Source organism: Entelurus aequoreus, linkage group LG11, assembly GCF_033978785.1.
Source record: "Entelurus aequoreus isolate RoL-2023_Sb linkage group LG11, RoL_Eaeq_v1.1, whole genome shotgun sequence".
In the NCBI taxonomy this organism is placed as follows: domain Eukaryota; kingdom Metazoa; phylum Chordata; class Actinopteri; order Syngnathiformes; family Syngnathidae; genus Entelurus; species Entelurus aequoreus.
In genome coordinates, this window is record NC_084741.1 from 67,037,601 (window position 1) to 67,056,102 (window position 18,502).

General features: G+C 36.2%; 1 protein-coding gene across 1 annotated transcript in view; it reads left to right on the plus strand.

Moving 5' to 3' along the window:
• si:dkeyp-77h1.4 (uncharacterized) overlaps positions 1–18,188 on the plus strand; it is a 43,765-nt gene extending 25,577 nt beyond the window's left edge. Inside the window, exons 5-11 of the mRNA XM_062063867.1 lie at positions 4,151–4,271; positions 6,235–6,410; positions 6,574–6,716; positions 12,893–13,297; positions 14,842–14,934; positions 15,000–15,474; positions 17,692–18,188. Coding sequence (XP_061919851.1) covers positions 4,151–4,271; positions 6,235–6,410; positions 6,574–6,716; positions 12,893–13,297; positions 14,842–14,934; positions 15,000–15,474; positions 17,692–17,744 — 1,466 coding nt within the window. The 3' untranslated portion in view covers positions 17,745–18,188. The remainder of the gene's footprint in view (positions 1–4,150; positions 4,272–6,234; positions 6,411–6,573; positions 6,717–12,892; positions 13,298–14,841; positions 14,935–14,999; positions 15,475–17,691) is intronic.
• The last annotated feature ends 314 nt before the right edge of the window (positions 18,189–18,502 follow it).

Genomic DNA, 18,502 nt, shown 5'->3' on the forward strand with positions numbered 1-18,502 from the left:
AAGTTGCTGGCCACTCCCAAGTTCTTTTGATGACAAATAAGCTGATTAGAAGGACCACCAGAAACAGAATAGGTATTTTGTAATTTATTTCCAAAGCATTGGAAATAGAATGAGACCAATCCTGTACAGAAGCGTTCACTAGCGCAGCTAAGATCGATCTCTCCCCCCAAACCCACGGAAGTGCTGTGTTCTTCCCTCTGTCCCTCGCTCCCACTCCCGTTGTTATGGCTACTCCCTGAGTTATCCCTACTCCCTGCATACCAAACTATCAAGGCCGACACACAGTACTTGCAGACCAAAAGAGCACAATTGGAAGAACACTAGCTGTTTTGTAATATGACTATGAAAATAAAGAAGTAACACTTAAATATGGATATATGAAAAAATCTGCTTCCGTCAGATCCCACAATAGTGTATTAGCAGTGTGTTGTCCAAAATATAGCCTTGATACTGCAGTTAAGACAGTTTAAAGGTGCTTTTGTGCTGCGTTCCATTTACCTGGGTAGCTGGAAGTATATAAAATATACAATTTTAGGAAAATAAATACTAAAAACTAGTCAAATTATCTGTCCATGCAGCTGGTTCATTTTACTTGATAAAACATCCTAAATTAAGATTTGTACATCCAGAAATTGGCAGGAATTTTAATAATAAAAGAAATACTTGATTTTAAAAAGAAGCCGTATTCAACTCGCAATTCTTAAATTAGGCATCCTCGGGATGTTGCAGAATCTTTAAGCAATATCTTATTTGAATCGTTATTTTCTTAATTTTAACATTTTTGAACTAGAATTTACACAATATAATTATTCGTGCTAAAATTAAGATTATGCTGTGAAGTCAATGACTAAAAATAAGTTTAAAAAAAAACTAGGGTCATTTCTAGGAATACAATTTTTTAAATCTTGGCAAGTGGCAAATAATTTGCAGTGTACGTGCTGTAGTAGTTTCCTTCTCCCTCTCTCACGCACACACACACACACACACACACACACACACACACACACACACGCACACACACACACATTCGTGTATGTGTTACCTTCTTGAGACCTCCGAAAAATGCCTAACTCTTTAGGACCACCTTTTCTAGATATATAAAGATGTGTATTTACAACATTAATAATATATACATACTATGCAAATATAAAAAAGTTAAGCTTTTAGGTTTTTTTTTAATTTTTTGTTTGTAATTGGTTTTTAATCTTCATTATTTACTTCAAGTTATTACAGTATGTCTCTATATACATTTATTTTTTTTTTAAATTAATTTTGGCCAAAAGGGGGCGCATTTCAATTTATTACACACACTTGTTATTACATATGTTGGCAATTGAAATGTTAACACACACTTGTTATTTCATATGTTGACCAGAGGGGGAGCACTTCTAAAACCGACACAAGGTCAATTTGAAAAATCCCTCCTTTTTGGGACCACCCTAATTTTGATAGATTTCACCACAAGGGGTGCAAATGAGACATTCTCTATTAGATGCAATGGTTTTCCGTATTGGGACCATGATTTATGTCCTAACTTGTTCACACCTCCTCATATGGACGGTACTTTTCCTTGTTGATGTCTCAAGAAAGGTAGAAAATACAAGAACACACACACACACACTCCAACTGCTGTTGTAGTGCAGGTAAGTACCATCAAAAAAATGCTCACAAATTACTCAGTGCTCGAGTACTAGTTTCACTTACTGCTTACTCTTACTCAAGTAATTATTTAGATGACTACTTTTGACTTCAACTTGAGTCATATAACTATAAAGTAATGGTACTTTTACTCGAGTACAATTTTTGGCTACTCTACACTGCAAATTATTTGCCACTTGCCCATATTTAAACTTTTTTTTTTTAGAAATGTCCCTAGCTTTAAGAGCTGTTGACTTATTTTCAATCATTGACTAATCTTAAAATGAGAAATTAACTATTCAAATAAGATATTTTGGCCCCCCATATAAAATCTGGCCCGCCGGACATTCCCAAATAATTTTTTTTAGATCTTTAAGCTGGAAAGTGTAGCTGCCATTATGATGTGCAGTGATGTTTTCAAACGACCGTAAGTCTTGAACTATACAAAGTATTTCTATGGTTGGAATCTGCGGCTTTTGCATTATACACTAGTAACTATGGTAATGTAAGTCACAGATTTTTACAACAATGTTCTAAACTTTAGTGATATATCAGATTGTAGGTGGGTTTATTTCTTACCCTTCGTGTTCATATTTCGCTGTGTTTGTTGCATTTTTGTTGCGTTTCGCTTGATTGTAAAATATGTCGATCGAGAGGGGGTGTGACGTTCATATGCTGTCAATATTCAGTGTTTTATCGTTCATACTTAAAATTGTAAATCCCACATTCTTTATTTTCATGGACATTCTCATTCAGTAAAACTATTTTAATTTCTATTCCGTTTTTTTAAGGCGGTCTGTCATGACGTTTTTATCATTCAATCAGACATTATTGTGAGGTTTTGTGTTAGTGTTCATAAAAATCAGATATACCGGCCCACAGACACATTTTTTTCTCTAAATTTGGCCCCCCCCGAGTCAAAATAATTGCCCAGGCCTGCTTTACATCTTATATTTTGACAGCTTTTTTGCAGTGTACCCACCTCTGCTCTAGACACGCATAGTACCATTGTACTATTAGTGTATCATTTTGCATAAAAGGAGACCTTTCAAAGACATATAGCCCGCTGCTAATTGCTAGATCAGTGAAAGTAGCATCAAAGAAGAGAGGAAAAAGAGTGAAGGGGCAAATGCATTCAAGCATGGAGGCAGCAGTGGGCTGAAACCAAGCGTGGATAAAGGCGACCGCAGTGCAGTAATATGTGGACCTGGGCAAATTAAGGCCCGGGGGCCTCACGCGGCCCGTTAAGCTTTTCAATCTGGCCCGCCGGACATTCCCAAATAATTTTTTTAGATCTTTAAGATGGAAACTACAGCTCATGCCATTATGATGTGCAGTGATGTTTTCAAATGACCGTAAGTCTTGAACTATAAGAAGTATTTCAATGGTTGGAATCTGCGCTTTTGCATGATATACTAGTTACTATGGTAATGTAAGTCACAGATTTTTACAACAAAGTTCTAAAGCTTAGTGATACATCAGATATATCAGATTGTAGGTGTTTTTGTTTTTTTACCCTTCGCATTCATATTTCGCTGTGTTTGTTGCATTTTTGTTGCGTTTCGCTTGATTGTAAAATATGTCGATCAAGAGGGGGTGTGACGTTCATATGTTGTCAATATTCAGTGTTTTATTCTTCATAGTTAATATTGTAAATCCCACATTCTTTATTTTCATGTACATTCTCATTCAGTAAAACAATTTTAATTTCTATTCTATTTTTTCAGGCTGTCTGTCATGACGTTTTTAAGCATTCAATCAGACATTATTGTGAAGTTTTGTATTAATGTTCTTAAAAATCAGATATACATGCCCCCAGACACATTTTTTTCTCTAAATTTCGCCCCCCCCAGAGTCAAAATAATTGCCCAGGCCTGCTTTATATCTTATATTTTGACTGCTCTAGACACGCATAGTACCATTGTACTATTAGTGTATCATTTTGCATAATAGGAGACCTTTCAAAGACATATAGCCCCCTGCTAATTGTTAGATCAGTGAAAGTAGCATCAAAGAAGAGAGGAAAAAGAGTGTAGGGGCAAATGAATTCAAGCATGGAGGCAGCAGTGGGCTGAAACCAAGCGTGGATAAAGGCGACCGCAGTGCAGTAATATGTGGAAGCGCTGCCATATGGAGTGTGTGGTGTGTTGCCAGCTGATGACGAGGTGTGTATGTTTGTTGTGATTGTGTGTCTTTTCTCCGCGAGGCTGTCAGCCAGTAATTATGCAGCTCTTTAAGCAACAGCCCACTCTTCCTTCTTCCCTGCTGTCTTTACTTCCCTCTAATTCTAGCCCCGACATTTCTGGATCAGTGTTCCCTCACTTCTTGACAGTCTGTTCCCTTTTTTTATGCTCCCACATCTGTCGAGATTTTCCACCCCTCAGACTCGACTGGTGATGTCTTCCTCTGTCACTCCTCCCTTTTTGAAGAGTCAAACACTGCGCTGTCCGCTGTGATTATTCCTCCTTCTTCCTTTCACTGAAGTGCCAACCACTCTGCTTTTACTTCCTAGATTGTGCTAACGAGCAGACCGTTAAATACGGGGCAAACTACCGTATTCCCCTGTTGGGGGTGACGGCCCCTATCAGCCTGGAGTACAGACTCAGCGCTGTGGAAGCCAACCAGACATCCAGGTATGCATTGCTAAATGATGATACTCTGTCCTTAATGAAGCCTTTAATTTCATGACCACCAATACAAGAACATCAGAGCTGCCCTCAAGTCTGGCCTCGGGGCCACTTGCCGCCCACAGAACATTTTTCTTGGCCCCCAACATGATCTAAGGCAGGGGTGTCAAACTCAAATACAGAGTGGGCCAAAATTTAAAACTGAACAAAGCCGCGGGCCAAGGTTGAACAAATTAACCTTTTAATAGGGACCCAAACAAGTTTTGCATTGAATATCGAACAAGCAAGGCTTATATAACTTTATAGTGACATACAAATCGAGTTTCAAATAATAATAATAATAATTAAAAAATATCAATGGCATATCAAATACAATTTAAATAAAAATTGAATGCCTCTTTTCTATTTGCAGCCCTCTGAGGTAAATATCAACATTAACTTTTTCCACAGGCTAATACATTTGAAGATAAAATAACAATGAATAAACCAACCAATCAGGACTTTAAACTGCTCAGTTTGCAACACACTGATCTAATCTGATGTGCCCAAGCCAGATACCTGCCATCTTTTCTTGGATGCTAGTTCATTAATGTCAGGGCTCAGGCTTTGAGCTGAGGCAACCTTCATTATCGAACGAAGGTGTTCATCAGTCATTATATCTCGTAGTCTGCCCGGACCACAGTCTTGGGGGCGTGCCTTAAAGGCACTGCCTTTAACGTCTTCTACGAGCTGTCGTCACGTCCCCTTTTCATCTTTTCTAACAACGTGCCGGCCCAGTTACAAGATATGTGCGGCTTCTGTACGCACACACAAGTGAATGCAACGCACACTTGATCAACAGCGATACAGGTTACACTGAGGGTGGCCGTATAAACAACTTTAACACTGTTAGAAATATACGCCACACTGTGAATCCACACCAAACAAGAATGACAAACACATTTCGGGAGAACATCCGCAACGTAACACAACATAAACACAGTTGGGGGTGTATATTGTAGCGTCCGGAAGAGTTGGTGCTGCAAAGGGTTCTGGGTATTTGTTCTGTTGTGTTACGGTGCGGATGTTCTCCCGAAATGTGTTTGTCATTCTTGTTTGGTGTGGATTTACAGTGTGGCGTATATTTCTAACATTGTTAAAGTTGTTTATACGAGCACCCTCAGTGTGACCTGTATCGCTGTTGAACAAGTATGCGTTGCATTCCCGTGTGTGTTCATACAGAAACAGCCGATATCTTGAGACTGTCCCGGCCCGTTGTTAGAATGGATGAAAAGCGGACGTGACGACAGCTCGTATAGGACGTTAAAGGCAGTGCCTTTAAGGCACGCTCCCAAGACTGTGGTCCGGGCAGACTACGAGATATAATGACTGATAAACACCTTCGTTCGATAATGAAGGTTGCCTCAGCTCAAAGCCTGAGCCCCGACATTAATGAACTAGCATCCAAGAAAAGATGGCAGGTATCTGGCTTGGGCATTACAGATTAGATCAGTGTTGCAAACTGAGCAGTTTAAAGTCCTGAATGGTTGGTTTATTCATTGTTATTTTATTTTCAAATTTATTAGCCTGTGGAAAAAGTTAATGTTGATATTTACATCAGAAGGCTGCAAATAGAAAAGAGGCATTACATTTTTATTTAGATTTCATTTGATATGCCATTGATATTTTTTAATTATTATTATTATTATTTGAAACTCGATTTTGCATGTCACTATAAAGTTATATAAGCCTTGCTTGTTCAATATTCAATGCAAAACTTGTTCGGGTCCCTATTAAAAGGTTAATTTGTTCAACCTTGGCCCGCGACTTTGTTCAGTTTTAAATTTTGTTCCCACTCTGTATTTGAGTTTGACACCCCTGCTCTACAAAACCGTATATGACAAGAGTACTGCTGTTTTTAATGATCTACTGCATAAATGCTAGTCCAGATCCTGTAAAAGGCAGGGGCAAATCAATCTTCTTTTTGCAGACCCGCCCTTGTGCTGTGGATGACCACAGGCAAGGCTATAGAGGGCTACATGGGTCGCATCATCGTCAGTGACCAACATGTGATCCTGAAGGCAGCTACGGGCGCGGACCAGGGCAGCTACACCGTCAGGGACGCTCGTGGCGTCATTAAGAAGAAAGTGTGTCTCCACGTCATCGGTGAGTGCAAAGCAAAAGTGATGACACATCACATTGGTAGCATTACGCTGCGGTTGTTGTGTTGTCGGCTAATCACTCCTCCCTTGGTAATGTAATGGCTACAGGAAGCGATGATGGTCTATAACGGCATACTGTGATTCACGTACGCCATGTTTTGTCCCAGAGCACCGGAACTTTGAGACCCTGCTTCAAGGGGAAAAACTGAAGATCAACCTGATGCTCAACAGCTCCCTGGTGAAATTGTACTACATACCTGACAAAGACCCCACGCCTCGCCTACTCATGGATAAAGGGAATTTTACACATGTAAATATGATTTTCTTAATTTTTTCATTATCTTTTATATAAAAAATGTTGTGTTATATAAACACTAAAGATTTTTTTTAATCATTATTTTGCAAGAAGAACAAAGAGTCTGGTTAAAATCGAGAATACAATTGAATTGGTTTGAGAGAATAATTTCTAATAGTCATAGTTTTTGAGCAGACCTGGGCAAATTTAGGCCCGGGGGCCACATGCGGCCCGTTAAGCTTTTCAATCTGGCCCGCCGGACATTCCCAAATAATTTTTTTTAGATCTTTAAGCTGGAAAGTGTAGCTGCCATTATGATGTGCAGTGCTGTTTTCTAATGACCGTAAGTCTTCAACTATACTAAGTCTTTCAATGGTTAGAATCTGTGCTTTTGCATGATATACCTGTTACTATGGTCATCTAATTAGTTACTATGGTCATCTAATTAGTTACTATGGTCATCTAAGTCACAGCAGCTCAGACGAGGCACCAAGCAGTGTGGGTGGGGAGCGTTTCCACAGTGTTTCCAGAGCCTGAATTGTGGGTGTCAGGGACAGATGCGGAAGGAGATTTTTACAACAAAGTTCTAAAGCTTAATGATATATCACATATATCAGATAGTAGGTGTTTAGTTTTTTTTACCCTTGGCATTCATATTTTGCTGTGTTTGTTGCATTTTTATTGATTGTAAAATATGTGGATGGAGAGGGGATGTGACGTTCATATGTTGTCAATATTCAGTGTTTTATCCTTCATAGTTAATATTGTAAATCCCACATTCTTTATTTTCATGTACATTCTGGGTGTCTCATTCAGTAAAACAATTTGAAATTCCATTCCGTTTTTATGGCGGCCTGTCATAATGTTTTTAGCACTCAATCAGACATTATTAAGAGATTTTGTATTAGTGTTCCTAAAAATAATACCGGCCCCCAGACACATTTTTTTCTCTAAGTTTGGCCCCCCGAGTCAAAATAATTGCCCAGGCCTGTTTTTGAGTATGTATTTTAATATTGCAGGAATTGTCCTAAAATTTACAGTTTTATAGGGACAAACAACATAATTTTATGTAAATTGTACTTTAATGAGAAAAAAAATTTAATATTACAAAAATAATGTTGTATTTTAAGCGGCGGTAACATGAGAATGCAATAGTATTCTAGCAAGAAAAGTATGGCACAATTTTATGGCAAAAACATGTGTACTATTAAGTTGTGATGAATAATGTTTTTATAGGAGGAAAAAAACTGTTATGTTATGAGAATAAAGTTGTATTTTTCCTAAAAAAAAATACAAGTTAATATTGCGAGAATAATGTCATATTTCAACATTGGAATTAATTGTGACGTTCCAAAAATTATAGTTTTCTGGGATGTAAAACAACATAATATTATAAATATAATAAATGCTATAATATCACAAACATAAAGTCATATTTGTATAAGAATAGTCTCATTGTTACGTGATGTCCCAAACATTAAGGAAAAACAACATAATATTATGAAAATGAAGCGTAGTAAAAAAAAATTGCTTTAATGAGAAACATCTCGGAATGTTATAAGAATAAAGTTGTATCATGAAAACAAAATATTAATCTAACAAGAAAATTATGTTACGGCAAAAAAACGTGTGCTATTAGGTTGTGATGAATAAAGAGTTATGAGAGTATGTATTATGAGAATAAAGCTGTATCTTTTTTTTTTTTTAGAAAATAAAAGTAAATATTGTGAGAATAGTGTCATATTATAACATGGGGATAAAAATGTGATGTTCCCAAAATCATAGTTTTATGACATGTAAAACAACATTAAATTATGAGAATAAATAAAATATATAATATAATAAATAATATTACAAACATAAAGTCATATTTGTATAAGAAAAGTGTCATTGTAACAGTTTCTTCATGTCCCAAAAATTATTAAAAATATTAGAAAAATAAAATGCCAGAATAAAATTGTGCTTTAACAACAAAAATGTTTCAGAATATTACAAGGACAAAGTATTTTTAAGAGGTGGTATAATAAGGTAAAGTTATTAAGTTGTAATGAATAAAGACATATTTTTATGAGAGAAAAAAAACAGTTATGAGAATTTTTTTTTTATTTCGAGAAAAAAATAAAATTGTTCTGTGAATAATGTCATATTATAACATGGGAATAAAGATGTGACGTTCCGAAAATTACAGCTTTATGGGATTCAAAACGGCTTATGAGTATAAGTAATGCTAAAGAATTTATAAAGTTGGATTTTTAAAAAGAAGACACATTTAATATTAAGAGAATAAAGAAAAATAAAGTTGGAATGTTACAGCAAAAAACGTATACTATTAAGTTGTGATTAAGTATAGTTATAGTTTGGCTATGGTTTGAGTTTATTTCGAACATGCATACAATTACAACGTGATACATCACAATTTCCAGTTTCTCTTTTTAACATGTTCAAAAACGCCTTTTCCATTACATAGCAATTACTAATACATTTGTTCACTTCCTGTTTTCAATTTTTTCACAATTTTCTCCATAAAAATTACCATTAAAGTACCAGTAGAGTAGAAAAACAAGTTTACTTTATATGCTTAATAGAGTTTCATTGTACCCATTAAACCATATCCAATCGTATTTACAATCCGTAAAGTATGTAAAAACACCGTTTAAACATCACAAAATGCCACAAATTCAGTCAGCCATTTTGAATATTCCGCTTGAATACCTTCGGCTATTTCCGGAGATTCACATATTGCACTCTGACCTTAGTATCAGATCAGTCATACAGGAAATACGCAAATAGAGAGTGATGTCTCCATTTAATGTCTATCATTCACGTATGTTTTTCTTTTTTTACTGCATTCTATAAGTCGTAAATAAATACATAAAAAGTCCACTAACAATGTAGTCAACGGCGGCTCTTTTTTTCGCCCACAAAACCCTCTAAATAACCATCCAAAACCCGCCAACAATACTCTATATACATATTTTGACCTGATTATTAACCAAATATTAGCGATGTTATTATAAGTGTAGTAGAATTTCTGACCTTTTGACCTATATTTCTTGTCTTTTAAGAATGTCCGCTCATTTTCAATACTCTTGTATTTTTGTGCCATTGAATGGACCAGTTGTGGGACAAAAGTGAATATTAAGTCGTGCCAACCTGTCTATAGAATGTGTTGACTGTCTACAGAATTCGAGTTGTTATGGAACAGATAGGAAAAGCAAAACAAGACATTGACGCATTTGATAAGGAACGATGACGCACAACAGACATATAAAAAATGGGAGAAGACCGGAACTCGGGGGTGATTTTGGCTTGTGTGTGTCTTGTTGGCTCCGGAGTAACTTGTGGTTTGTCTGCACGACCAACTCAATTCAACCTGCACTTCTGATAATGGGTAAATAAATTTGTTGTACTAAACTACTTTTGTTGCCTGCTTAAGCTTCGGACAATCCACTACATAAGCGCTAACGCAGACAAACTATTTTTAGCGGCGGATTGATAGCACACAGCTAAGTATCCCTCTGCTGCTTTTACTGTGGTCAAAGTTATTCTACATTATATACTATGCCTCTCATCTGGATATTAGGAGGATTTAGCCATAAATGTAGAAGTTGTTCATCTGTGACATTCAATTTATACCCGGAGATGGAGATAAACACACAACCGAAGACAGTGTATGCAGTTAGACTTTTCCTTGTTAACCCTTCGTGTGCATCATGATTAATTCTTCATATAAACAGGAACATATGGACATCCTATCAGTCGTCATCAAAGTAAGAGCAGACATTGTACAGTAAGCGATCGATTTCTTGTTTAGCACGTAGCAATACGGCTACATTATGCTTAATGTTTCACTCAAGCTGCATTTGTTTAGCAGAGCTTCTAAAACTTTTAGGTCATCCTTATATTCAGGATCAACGATATACGGTTCTGAATCATATTTTTTCCCAAAGTAATTGTTGTTGGCTCTCACAAAGTCTGCATGATTTGCATTATTGTTGGTGATGAAGGGATCTGCGGTTCCTACAGCACACTATGACGTGACTGGCTGGATCATTATCTCTCAAAATGGCTGGGGAATCTCCGTGAGATTGATAGTATTTCGATCCTATCTATTTATTCACAAACTTTATAAGTAATTTGGTGGCATTAATCAGATACATATGATTATAACTTCAATATAGAGCAGGGGTGTCAAACACATTTTAGATCGGGGGTCACATGGAGAAAAATCTACTCCCAAGTGGGCCAGACTGGTGAAATCACGGCACGATAACTTAAAAATAAAGACAAGTTCAGATTGTTTTCTTTGTTTAAAAATAGAACAAGCACATTTTGAAAATGTACAAATCATAATGTTGTTGTTTAGTTTTTTTCTTACACTTAAATGTTGCGGTTAATAGTATTCTATCTTTATTTGTTGTTATTTATACTTTCTGAATAAATGATGTGATACGTTCATCATCAGTCAACTCATTTTCAATGTATCAAGATGAAAAAATAATACCAAAATCAAATTACAGGATGTTATTTATGTAGTTTGCTCATTTTCCTCGACTGGTGGACTAACATCATGTGGCTTATTTTTTTTTACACATGTAGCATAATCTACAAATATACAAAGAATTGCTATTGCGACATCTAGTGGACACATTTAGAACAACAGTTTATTTCATTCAAAAATTTCGGCTCATTTTTATACTTAGCAAACTCATCCCGTGGGCCGGATAAAACCTGTTCGCGGGCCTAATCCGGCTCACGAGCCGTACATTTGACACCCCTGATATAGAAGCAAGTTGTTTTTCCACTCTAATGGGACTTTAAAATAAATAATAATAAATAAATAATAACTAGTGAAGTAAGTTGTATTTCACATACAGTAGTGAGATGGATATAAGTTCAGAATGTTTATCATGGTTCTTTTTCTTTGTACTTTGTAAACATCTTTACTTTGAACAGTTTCTTAAAATGGATCATATTAGCACACTGTTTGATTTCTTTACTTAATCCATTCCATAATTTAGTTCCACATACTGATATACTAAAGGTTTTAAGTGTTGCATATGCATACAAATGTTTGAAGTTACATTTTTCTCTCAGGTTATATTTCTCTTCCTTCGTTGAGAAGAATTGTTGTACGTTCTTGGGTAGCAGATTTTGTTTTGTGCATAATTTTAGCTGTTTGCAAATTCACAATGTTGTGGAATTTCAATATTTTCGATTCAAGAATAAAGACATATGTTTTTGTATACTTGGGAGGAAAAAAAAAGTATTTTTTAAAATATTGTTTCTCAATAGATAGGCTCTAAACCACAGGTGTCAAACTCAAGGCCCTCGAAAGCCTGGAAATAATATGTATCAATAAAGTACTGTAACTTTTCTTACTAAATGTATTCTTTCTTTCTATTTTGGGATTTAAAAAGATATGTACTCCATGTAATCGCAAATTATGTTAACTAAAATATTGTCTAACTATGCAAAAATATAGTATCAAACATTCAAACCATTTTTAAATAGAGATAAATACTAACAATAATGATTTCAAAGCAAGTTATCCATCAAATTGTGTAATGTGAAAGTAGCAATAGATTTCATGGTAATATTGTGAAATTTACTATGGTTTTTACAGCATTTTTCTCTAAATGAAAAAAAACATCACTTTTTTTTACTGTAATAAACTGTGGTGCCGTTTTGGTATTTACAGTAATACACCAAAAAATCTACAGTTGTTGATTTGCGGTAAAAAAACAAACAAACAAACAAACTGGCAGCTCAGGTGCCAAAATGTTACTGTAAAATTGCATTTTTTTTTATTTACAGGAAAAAAATTGTTTTAACTTTTACAGTAAAATTCTGGCAATTGAGCTGCCTTTTTTTTAACCATAAAAACAGCAGTACTGTTTTTCCATTTAGAGTAATACATACAAAATTTTGGGGTGAAATTATTACAACTTACCGTATTTTTTTTTTTTACATTTAAGTTATTAAAAATTCAACTGATAAAATGCATTTAAAAAATTGTGTAATACTACTATTCACTGTTAGAAGCGGCCCTCTGGGGCCAAACATAACTGCAATGTGGCCCTCAGTGAAAACGACTTTGACACCTCTGCTCTAAACAGAGTGCATCTAAGGTATAGGTATCAGTGAGCATATGCACTGTGATTAAAATAGTACATGTGGTTTGATTCTAGGCTCAAACAGACCTCGGCTTTGAGGACCGCCTGTCCATGGAGGGTTCACAGGTCATCTTGGATAAGGTCAAGCCCTCCGATAAAGGTGTTTTCGAAGTCACTGACCTTTTGGAATACCCTGTGTCCAAAATCCACTTGCAACTAAAACGTAAGAATGGACTGATTTTGGAAAAAAGTGGAGAAGTCAAGGAAAGTTCAGTTACATCATTGACTTTCTGTGCAGCGCACAAGCTGGAGTCTCTCTATGTGGCCATCATTGCCCTGCTGGGCCTGCTGGTCCTCCTCCTGCTGGTTTGCCTGCTGTCCTGCCTGATCAAAGTCAACAAGAGGTCCAAGCGGTCCGCCGCCTTGGAGAAGATTGCCCAGAATGCTGGCAAGGAAGAGGAGGGAGAAGCCTTCAGACAGGTTGGGCAGACAGTTACATCGCTGGTCATGTTTATGTATATTATATTTTAGTATATATATTCATTCTGGTCGGAACAAGGACAAAACCAAGCATATTGCAGTGATGTTACGGCAATAAGGTTGCGTTTCTCTTTACGGAATTCAATTACAAGAAGAAAAAATACAAGAAGAAAAAAATGTTTAACTTTGTACAAATAATGTTGGGAAGTTACGAGAAAAATAGTCATACTGTTACAATAGTAATGTCATAATACCCAAACAATAAAGCTGGATTTTCTATTTATTTAAAACTAATTTATTTAAGTATTATTGTTACAACAACAAAAAACTAAGTTGCATTTTTATGAGGGGAAATAATAATATTACAAAAATAATGTTGTGTTTTTAAGAGAATACAATTGTAATGTTTGACAATACAAAGTTAAAAATGTACAAGGACAATTGCCAGAATGTAAAATAAGGGAAAAAAAGTATGTATATTATGAGAATAAAGTTTAAAAACTGCAAGAACAAAGGTGCATTTTTACGAGCGAAAAAACTATCTTAATACTACAAAAATAAAGTTGTATTTTTAAGACAAAAGGATTGTAATACTTCAACACTATAAATGTACAGGAGTCGGGGATAGTGTTAGACTGTCATATGAAAAAACGTGTTGATATTATCAGAATAAGGTTTTAGAATGGGAAGGACAGTTGCATTTTTATGAGAGAAAAAAATCATTGTATTAAAAAAATTAATTCCTATTTTAATAGAAAAAGATTATATTTAGACAATCAAAGTAAAGTGATACATTTATTGTAGTAAGGGAATACTGTAATGTCGGAATGTACTAAGGAAAAAAAATCATACTACTATGACCGTTTTTTTAGAACTGGTTTGCAGTAGGGTGCAAGAAAACGGCATTAGGGATAATGTTAGATCCAAACACAATGCATTCTGTTTCAGACTGATTTGAATATAAGATGTGACAACCGTGCTTAAATGTCTCTTATACAGTTCAAGTGGAATTTATTGTGTTAGGGTGTTTGGGGAAAAAACGGTAACTAAAGTTGCAGATTGCCGGCATAGAAATGAAAGGAAAGGTTATGCTTGTCAATAACTTAACTTATAAGGAAAACAGGATTGGTCCAAGAATAGATATAGAAAATATGATTTTGACAATCAAACAAATACATTCACTGTTGTAATGGAATAATGTTGGAATGTCATAGGGAAAAAGTTGTAATGTTTTGAGAATAAAGTTTTAAAATTTCCATAACAAAGGAAAACAAATCATAATATTACAGAAATAGTCGTATTTTAAGAGAAATGTATTGTAAAAGTACAACATCAGGTATATATTTTTTTTTTACTGTAAAAGTCATCGTTTCAAATGATGTATTTTTATAACAAAACAAAGGTAATATTATAAGAATATAGATGTAAAGATAGGACTTTACTATAAGGATACAACAAGAATAATGTTTTTATATTACAATAATTAAAAGTATTGAAGTTTAGTATTAAAAAGTCTTAAAATGTATTTTGATTTCATTTTAAAGGTGGTAAAGAACATCACTAAGCTCAGTGAGGACTCCAAGCATTCCCAGGCAGACAACACAGAGAAATCTCAGAGCACTGAGGTAGACATTAAAGTAAGTCCCTTTTTGGTACTTTGTCAGCCATTATTGATTCTGACCTATTGATTGTGTGGACACAGGGTCTGGAGGTGTCCTCTAAAGAGGTTGGCATGGGTAACCTTGACACCAGTGATTCTGGCGTTGGCTTTAACACCGCCCTCCCGCTGGACACTGACACCGACCAAATCCCTGACTCAGAGGCTGTGAGCATCTCTGTTGCCCCGGAGACCAAGGCACCAGCAACTATGGAAGGAAAACCAATTTCAGTAGCTGAAACCAAAGCAGTCCCCGAGACCAAGAAAACCCCTGATCATCAGTCAATCAACTTGGATGTTCCCAAATCAGCAGACGCAAAGCCTAGTCCAGCCTCCAGTCCGGAACCCAAGAATGCTGTCAGTCCAGGTGATCTGAAACCTGCGGCCTCCCCCAGCTTAGAAGCCAAGCCGGCTGCTCTGAAAGCCACCAGCCCCGCGGCACCAGAATCCAATAACATTCCTTTTTCACCTGATTCAGTCGAGAACTCCATGCCGACCTCGCCAGAACCCATCACCAATTGTAAGTAGTGGCTTTGAAGGGAACTGCACTTTTTTGTTAAAATCATTCACAATCCTTATTTAAGACAACATCACATACAGTACAGGCCAAAAGTTTGGACACACCTTCTCCTCATTCAATGCGTTTTCTTTATCTTCATGACTATTTACATTGTAGATTGTCACTGAAGGCATCAAAACTATGAATGAACACGTGGAGTTATGTACTTAACAAAAAACGGTGAAATAACTGGAAACATATTTTGTATTCTAGTTTCTTCAAAATAGCCACCCTATGCTCTGCTTACTGCTTTGCACACTCTTGGCATTCTCTTGAAGAGCTTCAAGCACACCTGTGAAGTGAAAACCATTTCAGCTCATCGAGTAAATATTACGTTATCTTAAATGTGCCTGTTACTACATTATTTATGTACTTATAGCATATATATAAAATGTATTTGAAGGTTTTTTTTGTTTTTTTTTAGAGGGCTTTATATGCTGAATAGAACACATCCCATTACCTCTATTGTTAGCAGTGGCGGGCCGTGCGTTTCCCACCTAGGCCTTCAGTGACGTCCGACTTCAATGATTACCTCTCAAAATACCATCATTGATGTCACCACATGATCATTGCTGGAGAAATACTATACAGAAACACATCTACGCACTACTGGGTATTGTACAAAACGGGTTATTTTCTGGCGCATTTAAAAAAATCAATAAACCCGTATCAGCAAATAAAACATATCTTATGTGGTACTGTCAAAATTAAAATTGCAAAAAACAATTTTAAACGTGAAAAAATAAAGAAATAAAATATCTGAACTCACATTTCATCGACAGCTGAGCTAGCTTCCGGGGTTGACCGGCATCATCTCACAAGATGTAGTTTCTCTTTAAATATCCTTCTTGAAAATGGCCTTGCAAATATATGTGTTGTCTTGTCTAATCATAAAAGATGCAGACGTGGCAGGCGTGTTGGCAGGGTTCTTAAAGTTTACTCCACAGCGTGCTCATCAAAAACATCCCGCTGCATGGCTACTTTCAACAACCTAAACGGTGCTACTGCGCATGCTTTTCACTACTGTGGCATGCTGGGTAATGGAGTTCTAATGTTACCTAGCTCATAACATCACAATACATATCTGCTTTAGGCCATCTAGAAGGCCTTACTGACAACAACGCGTGATCTGATTGGCTATGATCGCAACTGTCTGTCACTGTATGTCCCCGTTCACTGACAGTGCACATACATTGTTGATTCTGAAGGCCCCGGGCAGATTTGGTACAGCATGGCAACATAAGCTAGCTGAATTCTGATTGGATAAAAACTCTATAACCTAAAAACAACAGCGCTGGAAGGAGCATAATATGACATGAAGAGAATATGAATACTTTTAGATATTTAGGGAAAGTACATTTAAAAAAATACTTTTATCTTTAATTATGATTTACGTTAGGCCAGCAGAGAGGCCTTGCTGGCCCCGACGGCACATTGATTGAAACTTTTATTAGTAGATTGCACAGTGCAGTACATATTCTGTACAATTGACCACTAAATGGTAACACCTGAATAAGTTTTTCAACTTGTTTAAATCAGGGTCCACTTAAATTGATTCATGATACAGATATATACTATCATCATAATACAGTCATCACACAGAGTATATACATTGAATTATTTACATTATTTACAATCCGGGGTGTGGGGGGGGGTTAGGTTTGGTTGATATCAACACTTCAGTCATCACCAATTGCATCATCAGAGAATTGGACATTGGAACCGTGTAGGACTGACTTGGTAGGATATGTACAGCAAGTAGTGGACATAGAGATAGAGATCAGAGAGCATAAGAATAAGTATCTACATTTGATTATTTACATTTGATTATTATTATCATTTGATTATTATTATTTTGATGTGAAAGGAAGTTTGTTAGTTTACGGTTGAAGTTGCCTGGAGGTGTTCTTTTATTGCGGTTTTAAAGGAGGATAGAGATGCCCTTTCTTTTACACCTGTTGGGAGTGCATTCCACTGATTGTTGGCCACTTCATGCCAGCGTTTATTTAGAATGCATTAAAAAGAGAAATACATATGTGTTCTTGTCTCACATAAGGACTGTGAATGAAAAAGGAAAAAAAAAAAAGGTGCAGTTCCCCTTTAAGGCTTTATAAAACAATCACACATAATCATCCTTTCACTTCATTCAATAACTGTATTTTTACTTTACCAACACAGGCACACCCGAGCCAGGGCCGGATCAAGCAGATTTCCTTGGAGGTACTTCTTAAAAAAGTGAAGTGAATCCGGGAGAAACCGAAGTGGGGTAAAATGAAGATCCTACCACCACCACCACCACCACCATAGAACTGTCCCTGCATATAATTTTAAAAAAAAGTCGGACTTTGTCTAATTCCTGAGCATTGTGTAAATTGACATTATTTTATCTCACCGTTGTAGCATATCCCGAGCGGAGTACACATATTAAAGATGCAGTACCCGGGCTGACCTACGTACAGCAGTAATGAGCCGCACACTGCCGGAAAACAAAAGGAAGAAGAAGCAAGGCTAGCTGTTAGCTTACCTGCTAACTCCATTGAGGCTGTACTTACATTCCAACATATTCTAATTTACATTTATATTGTGATAAAACATGATGTAAACACACGCTTTTTCCACATTTCTACCGCTTACTGGCAACCTCTATGACTAAACTCCGCCTAACTTTGCACGACGCGCTGTTGCCGACCCCGAGCTTTTGTTTGTTATTCTTCTGCCTTCTTCCTGATTGGCTGGCGTCGTTACACGTGACAATCACAAACCAGGCTCCGACCCCCGTGTAGTTGTAAACCTGGAACTTGTTTATTAACACACATTTTGTTAGTTCTCGGAGCAGATAATAGCATAGTCTTTTAAAAGAATTTCAATATCTTTATGTGTGCACCCCACTTTAGTTTAGCTGCATATTTTTTTTACAGCGTTTTATCTTTAAGATTAAAAAAAGTACCAGACTGCAAAATAAGTCATTTGCAGAGTTTACAACTAGAAA